Genomic DNA, 19,184 nt, shown 5'->3' with positions numbered 1-19,184 from the left:
TCTCTCTGCCCCTTCCCCACTCACTCTCTGTCCTTCTCTCTCTTAAAAGTAAATAAACATGAAAAAAATAAAAATAAAAAAATCAAGAAGCAAACTAGTTGATCTTCATCTTTCTTTCTAAAGGAGTTGTTTTTTTTTTTTTTTTCTATAGGATATTTGTTACGCAGATCCTCAGGAAAAATTCCTTCACAATCTTAGAGTTAGTTGTGATTCTCCTGAACAGTTAGTTTTTATCTTATTAAACAAACTATAAACTGTTTTTTTTTTTTATCTTGGCTGCTAGAAAACTTGTTAAATTTGTAACCCAACTGTAAATAGTGTGTGTGTATGTATGTTGATTGTTGCTACTTTTAAATTCTCTTATCTTCTGTATATTCTTCTGAGCAGCTTTAAATTCTTTTTGCAAGAAGGTGTCTGACAAACTAGATAAAAGATAGATAAAAAGAAAAAGTTTCCAGAATTGATATAGTCAAGCCTCAGATTTGACTTTGAGTTTCTGGCCATGAAAAAAAAATGTGAAAAGAATGTAATCACATAATTCTTTCCTAAAAAGAAAGAGACTCACTAGGACCTCTGAGGATGCAAATGATTCTCAGATTTCTCATGTGGGACTATATAGAGAGGACAGGTGTTTTGTTATCTTCTTCCATTTTAGACCTTATTGCTTTCCTTATTTTAGACCTTATTGCTTTCCTTATTTATTTCTTTTGGGCATTTTTGTTTAATATTTTTGTTTAATGTTTATTTTTGAGAGAGAGAGAGACAGTGTATGAGTGGGGGAGGGGCAGAGAGAGAGAGAGAGAGAGAGAGGGAGACACAGAATCTGAAGCAGGCTCCAGGCTCCAGGCTGTCAGCACAGAGCCCGATGTGGGGCTTGAACTCCCAAACTGTGAAATCATGACCTGAGCTGAAGTCGGACACTTAACTGACTGAGCCACCCAAGCACCCATGGACATTTTTGTCTACTGGCATTACAACCATACATTAGCAATCTTGAGACGTATTTTTTTTTTTCATTACAATTAATTGTTTTTTGGTATATTCCTGGAGTTGTATAACATTACTACTAATCTCCTTTCTGCTCAATAGATTTGCCTGTGTTGGGCATTTTATGTAAATGGAATCACACAATATGTAGCCTTTTGTGATTGACTTTTCACTTGGCAAAGTGTTTATCCATGTTGTAGCATTTATCAGTACTTTATTCCTTTTTATTGCCAAATAGTATTCTATTATATGATATACCACATTTTATTTCTTCATTAGTTGCTGGAAATTTAGGTTATTTTTACTTTGGGGCTATTAATAATGGTGCTATGAACATTCATGTACAAATTTTTGTATGGACACAGGTTTTTAATTCTTCTGGTTATACACCTAGGAGTGGAATGACTGGGTCGTATGATAACTCTGTGTTTAGTCTTTTGAAAAGTTGCCAGACTGCTTTCAAAATAGCTGTTCCTTTTTATATTCCTGCCAGCTGTGTGTGAGGGTTCTAATTTCTCCTTATTTTGGCCCACATTTATTATCTGTCTTTTTGATTTAGGCATCCTAGTGTGTATGAAGTGGTATCTTGTCATTTTGATTTGCATTTCCCTTAGGTTTAATGATGTTGAAGAGTTTTTTTGTGTATTTATTGGCTATTTTTATATCTTTAGAGAAAAGTCTACTCAGATCCTTTTCAGTTTTTAAATTGAGTTATTTGTCCTTTTATTACTGAATTGTAGGAATTCTTTATATATTCTAGACCTGATCATTATCAGATGATTTGCCAATATTTTCTTCCATTCTGTGTGTTGTTTCTTCACTTTTTTGATGGTGTCCTTTGAAACATTAAAGTTTTTAATTTTGATGAAGTCCAGTTTATCTGGGTTTTTTTTTTGTTGTTGTTTTTGCTGTGCTTTCAGTATCCTATCTAGGAAACCATTGCCTAATCCAAGGTCGTGAAGATTTGCCGTGTTTTTTTCTGTAAGTTTTATAGTTGTAGCTCTTACATTCATTTGAGTTCATTTTTACATATGGTGTAAGATAGGGGTCCAATTTTTACTCTTTCCATGTAGGTATCCAGTTGTCCCAGCACCATTTGTTGAAAAGACTAGAAGTTTCCCATTGAATTATTTTGGCATCCTTGTTGGCAATCAGTTGACCATAAATGTGAGAGTTTATTTTTGGAATTTCAGTTCTTTTCCTTTATTCTATATGCCTATCTTTATGCCAGTACCACACTATCTTGGTTGCTCTTTTTTTTTTTTTTTAATTATTCATTTATTTTGAGAGAGGAGGAGAGAGCACGAGTGGGGGAAAGGCAAAGAAAGGGAGAGAGAGAATCCCAAGCTGGCTCTGTACCATCAGCACAGAGCCTGACACAGGGCTCAAAGCCACGAACCATCAGATCATGCATGACCTGAGCCAGAATCAAGAGTCAGATGCTCAATCAACTGAGCCACCCATGTGCCCTTTGGTTGCTCTGTAGTAAGTTTTGAAATCAGGATGTGCAAGTTTTTTTGTTTTTTTTTTGTTTTTTGGTTTCTTTTTTTCCGATATTGTTTTGGCTTCTCTTTGAATTCTAAAATCAGTTTAGAATTCTCTTTGAATTCTAAAATCAGTTGTCAGGACACCTGGGTGGCTCAGTCGGTTAAGTGCCTGACTCGATCTCAGCTCAGGTCTTGATCTCAAGGTCTTGAGTTCAAGCCCCATGTTGGGCTCCATGCTGAGCATGGAGCCTACTTAACAAAATTGGCGGGGGGGGGGGGGGGGCGTCTGGTTGGCCTAGTTGGTTCAGCGTCTAACTCTTGATTTTGGTTCAGGTCATGAGCTCATAAACTGTGAAGATCTCACAAACTGATCTCACAAGCCCCACATCAGCACAGAGCCTGCTTGGGATTGTCTTTCTCCGTCTCTCTCTGTCCCTCCCCGACTCTCAAAATAAATAAATAAACTTAAAAAAAAGTTTTTTTAAATTAAAATCAGTTTGTCAGTTTCTGCAAAGAAGCCAGCTGGAATTTTGATAGGGATTCCACTGACTCCATAGACAAACCTGGGGACTGTTGCCATCTTAACAGTATTAGGTCTTTCTATTTTCCCATTTATTTAGGTCTTTATATTTGAAAGTTGCTAAGAGAGTAGATCTTAAAAGTTCTCACCACAAGAAAAAAATTGTTTGAGGTGATGGATGCTATATGAACTTATGGTGATAATCATTTCACAGTGTGTACATATATCAAATCATTATGTTGTATACCTTAAACTAATACAGGTCACATCTGATAAAGGGTTAGTATCCAAAATATATAAAGAACTTAACAAAATTCAATACCCAAAAAACAAATAATTCAGTAAAAAAATGGGCAGGAGACATGAAGAGACATTTTTCCAAAGAAGACATACAGAAAACTATGAAAAGTTTGAAAACTATGAAAAGCACATGAAAAGATGCTCAACATTACTCATCATCAGGGGAATACAAATTAAAACCACAATGAGATATCACCTCATATCTGTCAGAATGACTAAAATTAACAACACAAGAACAACAGATGTTGATGAGAATGCGGAGAAAGGGGAACCCTCTTGCACTGCTGGTAAGAATGCAAACTGGTGCAGCTGCTCTGGAAAACAGTATGGAAGTTCCTCAGAAAGTTAAAAATAGCACTACCCTACAACCCAGCAATTGCACTACTCGGTATTTACCCAAAGAATATAAAACTACTGGGGCGCCTGGGTGGCTCAGTCGGTTAAGCATCCGACTTCAGCTCAGGTCATGATCTTGAGGTCCGTGAGTTCGAGCCCCGTGTCGGGCTCTGTGCTGACAGCTCAGAGCCTGGAGCCTGTTTTGGATTCTGTGTCTCCCTCTCTCTCTGACCCTCCCCCGTTCATGCTGTCTCTCCCTGTCTCAAAAATAAGTAAACGTTAAAAAAAAAAAAAAAAAAAAAAGAATATAAAACTACTGATTCAAAAGGAATACGTGTCCACTGATGTTTATGGCAGCACTGTCAACCATAGCCAAAGTATGGAAAGAGCCAAAATGTTCATCGACTGACGAATGGATACAGATGTTGTGTGTGTGTGTGTGTGTGTGTGTGTGTGTGTGTGTATTACTCATCCACCGGAGTGAAATCTTGCCATTTACCATGACGTGGATGGAGTTAGAGAATATTATCCTAAGTAAAATAAGTCAGAGAAAGACAAATGCCATATGACTTCATTCATTTGGAATTTGAGAAACAAAACAGATGAACATGGGGGGAGAGAGGCAAACTAGAAAAACAGACTCTTAACTATAGAGAACAAACTGAGGGTTACTGCAGGGGAAGTGGGCGGGGTGGGGGATTGGTTAAATGGTGGTGGGGATTAAGGAGTGCACTTGTTGTGTTGCACACAGGGTAGTGTATGGAAATGAGGAATTACTGGATTCTACACCTGAAACTAATGTTACGCTGTATGTTAACTAACTGGAATTTTTTTAAAAATTTGAAAAAAATCCTTGTAATTAAAAAAACAACAATATTATATGTCAGTTATATCTCCATAAAACTGGAAAGAAAAGAAAGAATTGGGTGAGCCTAGCAAGTCAGGCACCTTCAGAATGGGGCCTTGTGTCCAGTACTTCATCAGGCCTTATATTACTTCACTTAAGGGAGGGTGCTATGGCTGATCTCTCATGGTTAGCTGGCCCTACCTTCCAGACATTTCTCATCTTTGCATCATGGTAAGGGACTTACGGAGTGCCCAAAAGAAAACAGGTATTTCTACTGAGCTGTACATGCACTGACTTTATCAAGCTTATAGAACAGGTTACATGGGGGTTTTGCCACTTCTTGCTAACAAAAGTTTGTGCTCCTACCAAGAAAAGTAAAGTTAATCAATCTGACAGCTACCATAAGGAAGTAAAACTTCAAACCTTAAGGGTTAAATCCATTCAGCCGGTTAGTAACTATTTGCTAGTCACTCATTTTCTAAATATGTTATTTGTATTTAATTGTATACTATTTAAACTCTACTAAATAAGGCATTTTCCTTACTTTTAAAATTTCGTAAGAGGAATAAAGACAATGATTATGGGTTGTTATGTGCCTAGAAGTTTTTAGAAAAAAAGGATGAGTATTTTAAAAGCGTAAGACAAGTCTCACTTAAAACTGTCTAATTTATATTTATTTAAGGTTCTAGCATCTTGGACAGAGCTGTTATTGAACACAATTTGTTGTCTGCAAGCAAATTATATAATAATATTACCTTTGAAGAACTTGGAGCTCTTTTAGAGATTCCTGCAGCTAAGGTATTTTCTTGTTTCTAATATATAAAAAAAGAAGTTAAGAGACTAAACTATTGCTGTAGTAAGAAAATATGTAATTGATAAGTATTGGCAACTGCAATAAAAATACACATAAAAACCTCAGGAAAATGGAAATAAATTATTTGAATGTTACAATAGTACTGTAATGGAATTGTCTTTGTTTTTTGCTTCTTTTAAACTGTATTTTATGTAAAGTGAACCAGAATGAAAATCTTAAAGGGGTTTTGGGTTGTGATACCCATTTCGAGTGGTGTCTGTTTAAATCCAGTTCATTGTAGTTTCTGATTTCTGACAAACTTAAGATTTTGATACATGCCTTACTGTTTTCTGCTCTGGATTGACTCACAGGTTAAATATTTCATCTCTTTGAAAGAATGACTGTGGTAATTCTCCAGGCTATTCTCTTGTAACTTTTCTGCTTGATTTATCTTAATTTGACTGAGTTACTAGGAAATTAATTTCATTTTTAGTCACGATAAGAGTTTGATTGGCTGTGTACAAATACCAACAAAGTACCAATAGTACGTAGAGGGTATTTCAGGTATCATTTACAAAACATTCTCTTAATTTTAAATATGAGTAAAAACAAGCAATCAACCTTACATTTACCTAACTTGCATACCTTACAGTCATGTAGTAATGATTACATCCCCTTTTATCTGTTGAGAAATTTTGATTTAGAATTCCTAACATGGTTCCTTTACTTGTGCATATTTAATACACAGTACAAGAAGTGGAACAATTTGGGAACCAAAGCTTAAGTTACCATTAAAAGATACTTTTTCTTAGGCTGACACTTAGGGAAGTGAATATATATTTAACAATAAATGCTAGTCACAGTCTGTTTAGGATGAATCATGAAGATGGTCAGAATTACTAAAATGACTAAGTCATAAGCCAGTTTTCTTACATATAATAAATATGAAACGTGTCTTTAGGAACTAGGTAGAAGAACTTTTGGTTCCCTTTAATTGTCTTTTAAATCCTCTTTTAATTGCTATTTATTTATAATTTTTTAATGAATGATTGCTTTTATTTTTTTAAGTAACCGCTCTACACCCAGTGTGGGGCTTGAACTCTTAACTACAAGATCAAGAGTCGCATGCTCTGCCTACTGAGCCAGCCGGGCGCCCCTTAATCTCAAATCTCAAATTTGAAGATCATTCCTCCTTATAATTTTTTCTTCAAAAATAATTACTTTCTTAAAGAATTTATTATTATTATTATTTTTTAAATGTTTGTTTATTTTTGAGAGAGAGACAGAGTGTGAGTGGGGGAGTGGCAGAGACAGAGGGAGACCCAGAATCCGAAGCAAGCTCCAGACTCTGAGGTGTCAGCACAGAGCCCGATGCGGGGCTTGAACTCACAAACTGAGATCATGACCTGAGCCGAAGTTGGACACTTAACCGACTGAGTCACCCAGGCACCCCACTTTCTTAAAGAATTTTTTAGGTGATAAACACTGTGAAAATTTAGATGAAGTAAAAGGAAAAACTACTTTGGGTGTTCCTGTGTATGCATCTCAGTAAGAAGAAAAATTGTTAGTTTGATTTTAAGCAGAGGAAAAAGTTGTTAAGATCACTAGATTCTCGTCCAAAATCTGACAACAAGAAAAACATCCCAGTTAACTTAAAATAATCGATTATACCCAGGGAGAATTGGGGAATAAAATAGGCAGCTTTACTAGATTCACTGTTGTAATGGACAGCAGATGAACGCATACGAAAAGCGTGTGGGTAGCTAAACCAAGAGATTTCAGTTCTTCTATACGTGAGTAACTAACTGTTGGATATGATAATTAAAGTTTGTGAGAATTTTTTTTGGATTTTCTTTTACAGGCAGAAAAGATAGCATCACAAATGATAACAGAAGGACGTATGAATGGATTTATTGATCAGATTGATGGAATAGTTCATTTTGAAAGTAAGTTTTGCTTATTTCTGTCATAATGAATTGGCAGTAAACAGTTGTATATTTGTGATTAAGACACGTTGAACAATTTCCTTTAACCCAGCATATTACTACTAGAATGAGCTCATTTTCCAAAGAAATAATTTAGAATAATTTTTATGAGCTTATATTTAAGAATCTATTTAATACAGCATTTTTTATGCTGAAGAAAAATTGGAAGATGGAATCGTCTTACCAGTTTTTTCATTTACCCATCAAACATAGAGTAACCACATACCATGTATCAGGCATGTGGGAATGCCAGTTGATTTCCTCTTCAGCAGCTCATTAAACTAGTAGAGGCAGACAGATAAGTTGATCTCTTGACTCTCTCATTGTGTATTACCTCCTCAGCCCCTATTCCTACCTCTTTACACCCTGGACCTTCCTATAACTGGAACTGTTCTACCTGTAAAGTTTCAATTTGAAATGCCCCATTCTCACAACGTTTTTCCTGTCTTTCTAGCAGTCTGTGTCAGTTACTTCCACTTTAGCTCTTCCTTGACTACCTTTGAGCCTCCAGTCCATTAACTTTTACTTTTTTCCAGTCAGCTCAGCCCTTTTTTGTCTTTACTACTCTTTCCTATCCATGGATTCCATGATTCATTATTCTAGTTACTGTTTCGCAAGTGCCCTAGATCACTTGCCTGTTAACTTTTTGTTCTGGCTGTCCAGCAAAACTTCAGCTGGGATGAACCCATTCTCCATCTTTTTCATTCCAGTACGTGAGTAGCTAACTAACATTGCTGGAGATTGGTACCACTGCAAAGTCAAGGTCTTGGGTTCTCAGCAGTACCTGGGATTCTTGATACATTTCTCTAGGCTACTCTTCTTTTCTACTCTGCAAGGGGATTTCAGATTTCATTTTTCTTTTTTTTAAAAAAATTTTTTTTTTTTAACATTTATTCATTTTTGAGACAGAGAGAGACAGAGCATGAACGGGGGAAGGTCAGAGAGAGAGGGAGACACAGAATCCGAAACAGGCTTCAGGCTCTGAGCTGTCAGCACAGAGCCCGACGCGGGGCTCGAACTCACGGACCGCGAGATCATGGCCTGAGCCGAAGTCAGACGTCCAACCGACTGAGCCACCCAGGCGCCCCTCAGATTTCATTTTTTTTAAATCTCTGACTTTTCTCCTTCATTCTCAGCACCAAACCTTGTTTCATATTTCACAGAAAAAAAAAATCTGTCAGGGTGAAATTAAATTAACTTCTTTATCTGATTTATAAAACTTCCGAATTTTACAGGCACCTGGGTGAGTCAGTCGGTTAAATGTCTGACTTCAGCTCAGGTCACAATCTTCGGGTGTGTGAGTTTGAGCCCTGCGACAAGCTCCATGCTTACAGCTCAGAGCCTGGAGCCTGCTTCGGATTCTGTGTGTCCCTCTCTCTCTCTGCCTCTCCCCTGTTTACACTCTGTCTCTCTCTCAAAAATAAGTAGACATCAAAAAAAAAACCTTCTGAATTTTAAATATCATCTAGTTCTACCTTTTCCTCCTTTGTCTTTTGCTGGAAGTGTGTTCTGTCTTCCTTTCCAGTTCTTCTCCTTGTGCTTTGGCTCCCTTCTTTGACTGTTGCCCCTATCCCTCAAAAACAGGTTTTTAGGAACCTAAAATTAGCCATTGTTTTGTCAGTTTTCACCCTTGCTTGCTCTGTTGGCTTCTTTCCATCAGTATTTAAACATACTTGGCTGTGCACCTGGTAGCTCAGTCAGTTCTAAGTATCCGACTGATCGCAGCTCAGGTCATGATCTTGCAGTTCATTAGTTCAAGCCCCACGTTGGGCTCTGCGCTGGTGATGCAGAAGCTGCTTGGGATTCTGTCTCTCCTCTCTGCCTCGCCCCTGCGTGTCTCTCTCTCTCTCTCTCTCTCTCTCTCTCTCTCTCTCTCTCTCTCTCTCTCAAAACGTAAATAACTTAAAAAAAAATTTTTTTTAATACTTAAACTTACTTGGGTCTCTCCCATTTTAACAGAAAGACTTTTATCTTTCAGACCTCATTTTAATTTTTTAACATTATCGAATAGCATTGATCCTTTACTCCTTTTTGAACTGTCCCCACCACCCTGTGCCATCATGGCTTTTGTCGTCTCCTTTACCCCCTTCTCCTGCTTTCCCTCCTCCTCCAGGTATTCTTCCAGTCCTCTTCGTAGATTCTGTAGTGCCTTTAAGTGTAAATATTGGAGTTGCTTAGGGCTTATTCCCAAGGCCTTTTCCTCCTCACTCTACTAAATTTCCTTGGTAATCTCATCTGTTCCCATTGATTCAGTTGCTATCTTTGTGCAGACAATGCTCAGATTTGCCTTTCTAGTGTAAATTTCTCTTCTGAGTCCTAGACCTAGTGGTGCTGATTGCGTGCTAGGTATTTTCCACCTGACTGATTGTTGGACATCTCAGAATGGACATATCCAAAACTGAATTCACCATGTCTCCTTCCTGCCTCCATCCCACAACCTGCCAGCCAACCAACCAGCCAGCCAAAAGCTACATTATTCACTCTCTCCAGCATTTCTTATCCTTGACCCCTCTTCTTCACTGCCCAGAATCCTTTCAGTTTTACCTCCTGCGTGTATCTGGAATCCACATACTTGTCTTCATTTCTTACTGTCACTAGCCTATTGTGAAGCCTCTCCCACCTTCTGGGCTTTTTCCCTCACATCTACAATTGCTCCTTTCTAGTCCAGTTGCTGTAGTATAGCCAGAATGATTGTGATCTTTATTTTTTTTTAATGCAAACAAACAAAACAAATATAAAAAACAAATTGTTAGGTCATGTTACTCTCTTCTTTGACACTGTAATGAATGGCTTCCCCATGGCTTATAGAACAAAGTTCTGTGAAGTCAACAGGTGCTGCCTGATCTTTATAACTTTCTGTTTCTAATCCAACCACATAGGTCTTTTTGTTTCTTTCTAGCACTGTAAATTCCTTCCCACATCAGACATTCTGAAATACCCACTTCTCTCCACCAGCATCCTCTCAGCTATTTTTGTTCCCTTGTCTTAGTTTGAGCAACGTTAATTGGTAATGATTTTCCTGACTCCCCAGGTTAGTTATGGCTTATAGTTCTATATTCTTTGGTCACTCTGAATTTCTTCCTAGCATTAATCAGTTATTTTTATTTCTGTAACCATTTGTCTAAATGTCTGTTTTTGCTTCCCAGCTAAGCTTCCTCCTGGTAGATATTAAGTCTCTTTTGTTCTCATCATATATGGAACATGTGTTCCAGTGCCCCACACATTCTTAGTGGGAAATAAATAAGTATTGGAAAAACAAACAGTACATAATGAATAGTTTAGCAGACGTGTCACCAAGTGAAAGGACAGCTTGATAGAGTAATATTCTTTCCAGTTTTCTTAGATTTAAAGAATTGCCATGAAAAATATGCTCATAATAACAAGTGTTGCAACTATAAACAAAAATAAGAGTTCATCATATCTTTCCTCCCCCTTGCATAACTAGTACTAATCTAAAGCTTCTACATGCTCATATAGATATGTGAAAAACATAGTTTTTTTTAACTTAAAAATAATTTTAAGCACACAGTGTTCTACAGACTTTTTGAAATAATCATGCACATATTTTCAAGTCAGTAGACATAAATCTAATTTATTTGTTTTAATAGCTATGTAGAATTTCATGGAGTTCAACTGTTCACCTATTGATGAACATTCAAGTGGTTTCCTTGTGCATATCTTTATATATGGTACACTTACTTCTATAGAGCAAGGTCTCAAAAGTGATAACATTCCATCAAAGGACAGAAGTATTTTGATCCTTAATGGGTACTGCCAGTTTGCTTTCCAGAAAAGTGTAGCCATTTGCACTTTCACCAATATGAGGAAATGAATGTTCAACAGCTATATATTGTTCCTCTTTTTATCTTTTGCTAATTGTGGGGGGAAATACTACATTATTGTTTTAATGTGCATTTCCTTGGTACTGAGGAAGTTTAATATCTTTCCATGTATTACGGCCATTAGCATTTCCTCTTCTGTGGAGTTGATGTTAGTTCTGGTCTGTTTCTTTCCTGGCCTCACACCTCTCCTTCAGATCTCTCAGCATCAATTTGCTATAGCTTTTGGTTTAATGATAATTTAAACTCTTTTTTGTTAATGTGTACAAATATTTTTTACCATTCTGTCAGTCATGTTTTTGAAGTAAGGCAATGCATACCATAAACACAGTTTAAAATTCTTTTTTTTTTTAATTTTTTTTTTTTTCAACGTTTTTATTTATTTTTGGGACAGAGAGAGACAGAGCATGAACGGGGGAGGGGCAGAGAGAGAGGGAGACACAGAATCGGAAACAGGCTCCAGGCTCTGAGCCATCAGCCCAGAGCCCGACGCGGGGCTCGAACTCACGGACCGCGAGATCGTGACCTGGCTGAAGTCGGACGCTTAACCGACTGCGCCACCCAGGCGCCCCTAAACACAGTTTAAAATTCTTATGCAGCCAGGGGCGCCTGGGTGGCTCAGTCGGTTAGGCGTCTGACTTCAGCTCAGGTCATGATCTCACAGCCCGTGGGTTCAAGCCCCGCGTCGGGCTCTGTGCTGACAGCTCAGAGCCTGGAGTCTACTTCGGATTCTGTGTCTCCCTCTCTCTCTGCCCCTCCCCTGCTCATGCTCTGTCTCTCTCTGTCTCAAAAATAAATAAAAACATTAAAAAAAAATTTTTTTAATAAAAAAAAATAAAATTCTTATGTAGCCAAATATGTCACTTTTTAATTTTATGGCTTTTTAGTTTCCTGTATTAATTTAAAAGGTTTCACTTACCTTGGGGTAAAACTAATATTTTTCTAAAATTTCTTCTAATATTTTTATTTACTGTTTTATATTTAGAAATTTAATCTGTCTATAGTTCATTTTTGTATATAATTTTAAGGTATGGGCTAGTTTGTCTTTTTTTAAAGATGTATTGTTAATTTGCAAGTGCTATTTATTAGGTAAAACTTACTTTCTGATCTTTGACATATATTAGCTTCCACATGTATGTTTGGGTCTCTTTCTGTTATCAGTTTCTTTCCACTGATCTGTAACAATATGGTAATAAACAAATTTAGACTAAATCTTACTGTTGGAAAAGCATCTCCTACCCCTCTACTAATGTATTTTTGTTGAATTGAAGTTCACATAACATTAACCATTTTAAAGTGAACAATTCAGTGGCACTTAGTATGTTCACAGTGTTTTGTAACCACCCACTCTACCTAGTTCCAAAACATTTTCATCTTCCCAAAAGGAAATCTTGTGCCCAGTAAGCAGTTACTCCTCATTTCTCCTCCCAGCCTCTGGCAGCCAGAAGTCTGAATTTTATCTCTATGGATTTACCTATTCTGGATACTTCGTGTAAATGCAGTCATACACTAAGTGAGCTTTTGGCTTCTCTCACTTAACATACTGCTTTTTTCCTTTTTAAGGCTGAATAACATTCCACTGTAGAGATATCCTACAATGTTGCCACTGTTCTTAATTTGCAAAATTCTCTTGACTGTTCTCAAACAACATTTCTTCTGTAGTTAATAACTTTATCCTGTGTAGAAAGCAAAACAGAGATCAGGGTGATTATCTTTGTAAGTTTTTAAAATGTATATATTGATAGGGAAGGACTGTTATTTTTATGATACTGCATCTTTCCATCTGGGACCATGGTTTGTGTCTAAAGTTATTTTATGTCCTTTATTAAAATTTTTTTATTTTAGTTTTTTTCATTAATTCTGTGCCTACTTTTGTAAATTCGGGTGCTATTTTGAATTGATGTTCCCCAAGTTTATCATTTCTTTCTTTCTTTGTTTATTTATTTTTTGAGAGAGAGACAGAGTACGAGCAGGGAAGGGGCACAGAGAGAGGGACAGAATCTGAAGCAGGCTCCCAGTTCTGTCAGCGCAGAGCCTCACTCGGGCTGGAACTCACGAACCGTGAGATCGTGACCTGAGCTGAAGTCGGATGCTTAACCAACTGAGCTACCCAGGCACCCCTGAGTTCATCATTTCTAACTGTATATTGCTGGTATAGAGAAAAACCTTGTGTTTTCATGATGAATTTTTTTGGTTTTTGTTTAATCAGTAAAATATGTGTCCTTCAGAGTCAAGTAGAGACAGTTTTGACTATATAAATAGATTTGCTCTCTCCAGTAGGTGGCAGTGTCTTGTGAATCAAGAAAAACTGGTGATGAGATGGCTCAGTGAGGCTTTTATTGTGGTGGTTTTTGTGACTGAGGTGCTTTGATTGGTTGGTTTTATTTTGTTTTCCTGAATAATAATATGTATCTACGTGTATGTGTTTTGGTTTTGTTTTATACCATGTGCCAGTAATTTGGGTACTTTCCTTAATTATTGCTTAATTAGCTTTAACTTTATTAGCCAAGATTTTCAGAAGAAACTTTTAAAATTAATACTGCTATAAATTATCTTTTAACTCACATTCCATATGAATATATGGAGTAATGTATGGAGTAAACTCTGTACGTTTTTCTTTTTTTGTTTAGCACGAGAAGCCCTGCCAACGTGGGACAAACAGATCCAGTCACTTTGTTTCCAAGTGAATAACCTTTTGGAGAAAATTAGCCAGACAGCACCAGAATGGACAGCACAAGCCATGGAAGCCCAGATGGCTCAGTGAATCCTTACAAAACTTCTGTGCACACTACATCTTTTTCAATGTTGTACAGATTAATTTCACTGTCTGTCCAAAGCATTTGCATCATGACCTTACGTATTTCAATCCCTTTTATGCTGGATTCCATTTAAAGAAGACATTAGAACAGAAAGTGCAAGCATTTAAAAATATGTAGTTACCATATATTCAGGGTCTCTATGTATCAAGCTAACTCAAATGTTTTGAAAGCTTTTTCTTTAAACAGAGTAAGTGAAATATCTGTGGCTAAAAAGTTTGGGATTTGTGATAACTTTGTAGTCATGTAAAACTTAAGTGCTTTGTGCCTCTCCAAATGTGGTAATTCTAATAAATGGAGAAGTGAGCCAAATAAAAGTAGTACTTTGTTTCTAATTAGTGAATGGTGTTTTGTTCATTTTTCCTTTCAATTCAACAGACATCGATTTATACCATATGCTAGAAATGCAAAGACAGACCGTAATGCCTGTTCTCCAGGCATTCAGAGTCACAGAGCCGATAGATGGTATGTGTAATACTTGCAATTGCACCAAGTACTAGATCACATGGGGAGGAGCTTTTTGGGTAGCAGAGAGATCAGGGAAGGCCTCTCAGGATTATTGCAGGCTAGCTTTATAGGGAAAATGGGGAAAGGACTTCTTAAAAAAATTTGTGGGCAGGTTACAGTTTCAGCTCCAACATGTGAAGAGCTTGGAGGGCCTGACTCCATTTTCACAGTAAGAAAAAGGCTGAACGGGCTGAAAATCAATGGCTTCTCTTATTTCCACCGGAGAATTGAGGTCACGGGACAGACCACCACAAAATGGAAAGATAGGCAGGTAGAATCGCAGTTGAGAGAACTTATTGGGAGCAGAAGCTTCTGGAGCAGTAACTGATATGAACCGTGAAACGGTAACTGACAAGTTACTGGAGGCTGAGTGTAAACTAGCTGGAAGGTTAAAGCCCCCTGAGGGCCCACTCTTAGGAGAACCCCTACACTTTCTAGGATTCATCCCCAGGAACCCCATCAGAGTCTCAGGAGTATGATTGGGATCCCCTTGTTTTTCAGGCAGGGCAGGGGAGGGGAGGGGAAAGTAACTATTTTGAAATACACCTGGATGATTTTCCATGACAAAGACCTGCCCTCTAAGGAAAAATACCATTACCAGAGCCTTGTCTGACATGGGGCAAGTGCAGTTATACAGTTCTAGCCCTCTTGAGTCTTGTGTCATGTAAGAGAAGGTGGCGGGAGGTTTCTGAAGGTCACAGCCCAGGGACTCAGAGAAGTAAAAAACAGAGATCGAATCAAAGATTATAGATTGCTTCCCAAATCTGTTCCATCAAACGGGGCTCCAGTGTAATAATAGTGGAATTCATGAGCTGCAGGACACTCTTTAAGAAAGAAGTCTTAGGTAAACAATACAATAGGGAAGAATACAAACGAAAATAGAGGAAACAGAAGTCTCTAACACAGGTATAGCAAACATTAAATGCAACCCAGCTCCTACTCAGATTAATATAAGACCTTATAGTAAAAGGCTAATTGCCTCAGTTCCTATTACCTGATATGTTATGTCTGACTTTCAACCAAAAAACTGCAAGGAGCATAATGAAAAAGCAAACAAACAAAAACAAAAACACAATTTGAAGACATAAGTCCAGCATCAGAATCAGACAGGTGTGGCAGGGATGTTTGAATTAATTAGACCAAGAATTTAAAATAGCTATGATTAATTTGCTAAGGGTTTTTAATGGGAAAAGTAGGCAACGGGCAATGTAAGTAGAGAAATGGGTGATGTAAGTAGAGGGGTGAAAACTGTAAGAATTAAAAGGAAATGTTAGAAATAAAAAACAGAAATGGAGATGCCTTTGATGGACTAATCATCAGACTGAACACACCCTGAAGAAAGACCAGTGAGCTTAAAGATATGTAGGTAAAAACTTCCCAAACTGAAATGCAAATAGGAAAAAAAGAAAAAGAAAAAGAAAAACAATATCCAACAACTATGGGACAATTATATAAATGGTAACATAGGTATAATGGGGATACCAGGGAGAAAGGAACAGAAGAAATATTTGAAACAATACTGGCTAACAATTTTCCAAAATTAATGATGGGGACACCAAACCACGGACCCAGGAAGCTTAGAGAACAGCAAGCAGGATAAATACCAAAAAAAATCTACACCTAAGCATATCATATTTAAACTGCAAAAAAACAAAGACAAGAAAATCTTGAAAGATGCTGGGGGGGAAAAACCTTTTTTGTAAAGGAACATGAATAAGAATTATACTGGATTTCTTGTCAGAAACCATGCAAGCAAGAAACTGTAGATATTTAAGATGGTGAAAGAAAAAACTTACCAATGTAGGATATTAATCCAGCATAATTATCCTTTAAAAGTGAAAGAAAAATAAAGACTCTCTGAGGAAAAACTAAAGAAATTTGTTGCCAGGACACCTGCCTTACAAGAAACGCTAAAAGTTCTTCAGAGCAAAGGAAATGATACTTGGATAAAGGAAGAGCATCAGGGGACAAATAGATGAAGGTAAAATAAAATCTTTAAAAAAAAATTTTACTTGGTCTAATAGATAACTTTGTTCCAACTAACAATGGTAACCATTTTTGAATGTTTATACTGTATGGTAAGTAAAATAATTGACAACAATGATGGGAGGCAGGAATTGGGAATATTCTAAGATTCCTGCACTACCCATGAAACAGTACAGTGTTATTTAAACATGAACTTAGATTACTTGAAATGTATATTGCAAACTGGAAGGCAACTACTGTCAAATTTTTAAATATATATATATATATATATATTTGATATTCTAAGAGACTCTACAAGCTAAAGAAAAATCATATGATTGTATCAACAGGCACAGAAAAAAAAACAACAACAAGCATCTGACAAAATCCAACACCTATTCATGATAAAAACTCTCAGGCAACTAGGGATAGAGAACTTCCTCAACTTGATAACATTTACAGAAAAACCTATTACTGACATCATATTAATGATGAGAAACTGGGCACCTGGGTGGCTCAGTAGGTTAAGCATCTGACTCTTAGTTTTGGCTCGGGTGCTCAGGTCATGATCTCACAGTTCATGAGTTTGAGCCCCAGGTCGGGCTCTGAGCTGACAGCTCAGAGCCTAGACCCTGCTTTGAATTCTGTATCTCCCTCTCTCTGCCCCTCTCCCACTCATGCTCTGTGTCTCTCTGTCTCTCTCTCAAAAATAAACATTTTTTAGTATATGTGCTGCCAAAGCGAGCACAAATAAACCTTTTTTAAAATGGTGAGAAAATAGATTGCTAGATTATTTATTCCTAAAATTGAGAATCTACAAAAAATCCTGTGGCTACATCATATTTAATAGAAAATAGATTACCAGTATCTTTCCCCCTAAGATCAGGAATAAGGCAAGGATGTCTACTCTCATCATTCCTACTCAACATCATACTGAAAGTCCTAAGAATGCAATAAGACCAAAAAAAGAAATTAAACTTATACAGATTGGGAAGGAGGAAAAAACGGTCTTTGTTCACAGTTAACATGATTGTTTACACAGAAAATCCCAAGGAATCAGAAAAAAAAAATTCCTGGAACTAAAAAACAAGTATAGTAAAGTTGTAGAATACAAAGTTAATATACAAAAGTCCATGGCTTTCCTATATATGTCAATGAACAGTGGAATTTGAAATTTGGAAATGTATGTGTGTTGAACGTAGCGAAAATAGGGAATTATATGAGTGAAGAAGTGGCAGGAGGATAGGCTAAAGAGGTAAACTGAGGCTATATTATGAAGGACCAGGGAAAATCTGGGGTCTTTTTTCAGAATGTTCATAGTTTAACTTGTGGCAGGCAGTTTATATGATGGAGTGGAAAGATGGTAATGGGAGCGGCAGTTACTAGAGGCAGGTAGACTAGTTCAGGAGCTATGTGCCTGATTTTCCAAAGAGATAATTAGGGTTTGAACTACATTCATGGCAGTGAAGATAAAGAGAAGAGGTCAGATTGATTCATTCAATAAATGATTTGAGTGGGTATCTAACAGGTGTCAGGCATTGTTCTAGGCACTAGGGATATAGCAACAAATAAAATAGGTCATCCATTGGGGGTGTCAAGTGGAATTTAAGGGACAGAAGCCAGTGTCTGATTAGATGTGAGGATAAGGGAGAAGGGTGTGATCAGACAACTCAGGAATCATCGATGTTTGGATCTTGAACATTTGAGTAAGTGGTGGTATCGTTTGACATGCTGGGTAGAGAGAAGGCCTAGGGGACATCCAGATGGACTTGGTTAGTAGGCAGCTGAAGAGTCATTCAGAACACCAATAGTAAGGTGGGGAGATTGGACATACAGGCCTCCTTGACTTATAGGAGGCAGTTGAAGCCTTAGGAGTAGATGACACTAGGAAGAATGTGAGCTATAAAAGGAGCGGATCCCTGATACAACCTTGCAAAGCGCCACAATCTATGAGGTGAATAAAAGAAGGGGCAGAGCACTCCAGTTTGCTGAGCTTAAGGTCCAGGTGCCTTTACATTTTTTTAATTTTTAAAAAATATTTATTTATTTTTGAGAGAGAGAGAGCATGAGCAGGGCTGGGGCAGAAAGAGAGAAGGGGGCAGAGGATCTGAAGCAGGATCTGTGCTAACAGCCCAATGCAGGGCTCGAACTCACAAACCATGAGATCATGACCTGAGCCAAAGTTGGACGCTTAACCGACTGAGCCACACAGGTGACCTGTAGGTGCCTTTACATTTTATCTCTCTGAAATTTCACAATAAACCTGTACGGTAGTTTTGCCTCCCCTTCCCCTACCCCAACAAATGAAATGGATTCAAGTGTAGGAGGAAAACTGGGAAAGTGAGATTTTCATCAGGGCAAAATGTTGCATGTGGAACATAGAGAGTAATAAATGTGAAAAAAATTCTTGCTTCACACATTTATCATCGATATTTAATCAAAATAGTCATACTGAATTTGATCACTGAATTTTTGTTACTTGTCCTGATACTTCATTTTCAAAAGAGAAAGAAAATCAACACAACGAACCCATCAGGTTCCCTGTCCATGTTCCCTGTCCAGGGAAGCAGGACATAGAGTGTTGTTACTTTGTCAGCATTAATAATACTTATTGGGTAACATGATAAGGAGAAAAAGTATTAGTTAAATGTATTGTAAGTGTCTTATAATAGCTATCCATAGTCTTTCATTCTATCTCAAAGTTCTTAGATGAAAGAGAACCGAGTTATTGTGGACCAAACTCTCCTGTGAAGAAACCAAACTACCAGAACAAAAGATGATATGGACCCTTAAAATGAACTA

At 37.3% G+C, this 19,184-nt stretch overlaps 1 protein-coding gene across 2 annotated transcripts in view; it reads left to right on the top strand.

Annotated features, from left to right (window-relative positions):
* The window catches only part of COPS4 (COP9 signalosome subunit 4), a 43,013-nt gene extending 28,765 nt beyond the window's left edge, over window positions 1-14,248 (top strand). The window contains exons 8-10 of one of the 2 annotated variants that reach the window (XM_030313552.2): window positions 5,160-5,275; window positions 7,132-7,216; window positions 13,725-14,248. In XM_030313552.2, the coding sequence (XP_030169412.1) occupies window positions 5,160-5,275; window positions 7,132-7,216; window positions 13,725-13,858 (335 nt within the window). In that variant the 3' untranslated portion in view covers window positions 13,859-14,248. The remainder of the gene's footprint in view (window positions 1-5,159; window positions 5,276-7,131; window positions 7,217-13,724) is intronic. The other variant, XM_030313553.1, reaches the window with a different exon arrangement.
* The last annotated feature ends 4,936 nt before the right edge of the window (window positions 14,249-19,184 follow it).

Source organism: Lynx canadensis, chromosome B1 (genome assembly GCF_007474595.2).
Source record: "Lynx canadensis isolate LIC74 chromosome B1, mLynCan4.pri.v2, whole genome shotgun sequence".
Lineage (NCBI taxonomy): Eukaryota > Metazoa > Chordata > Mammalia > Carnivora > Felidae > Lynx > Lynx canadensis.
Note: the sequence above shows the minus strand (reverse complement) of the source record. Positions and strands in the feature narration are given on the sequence as shown.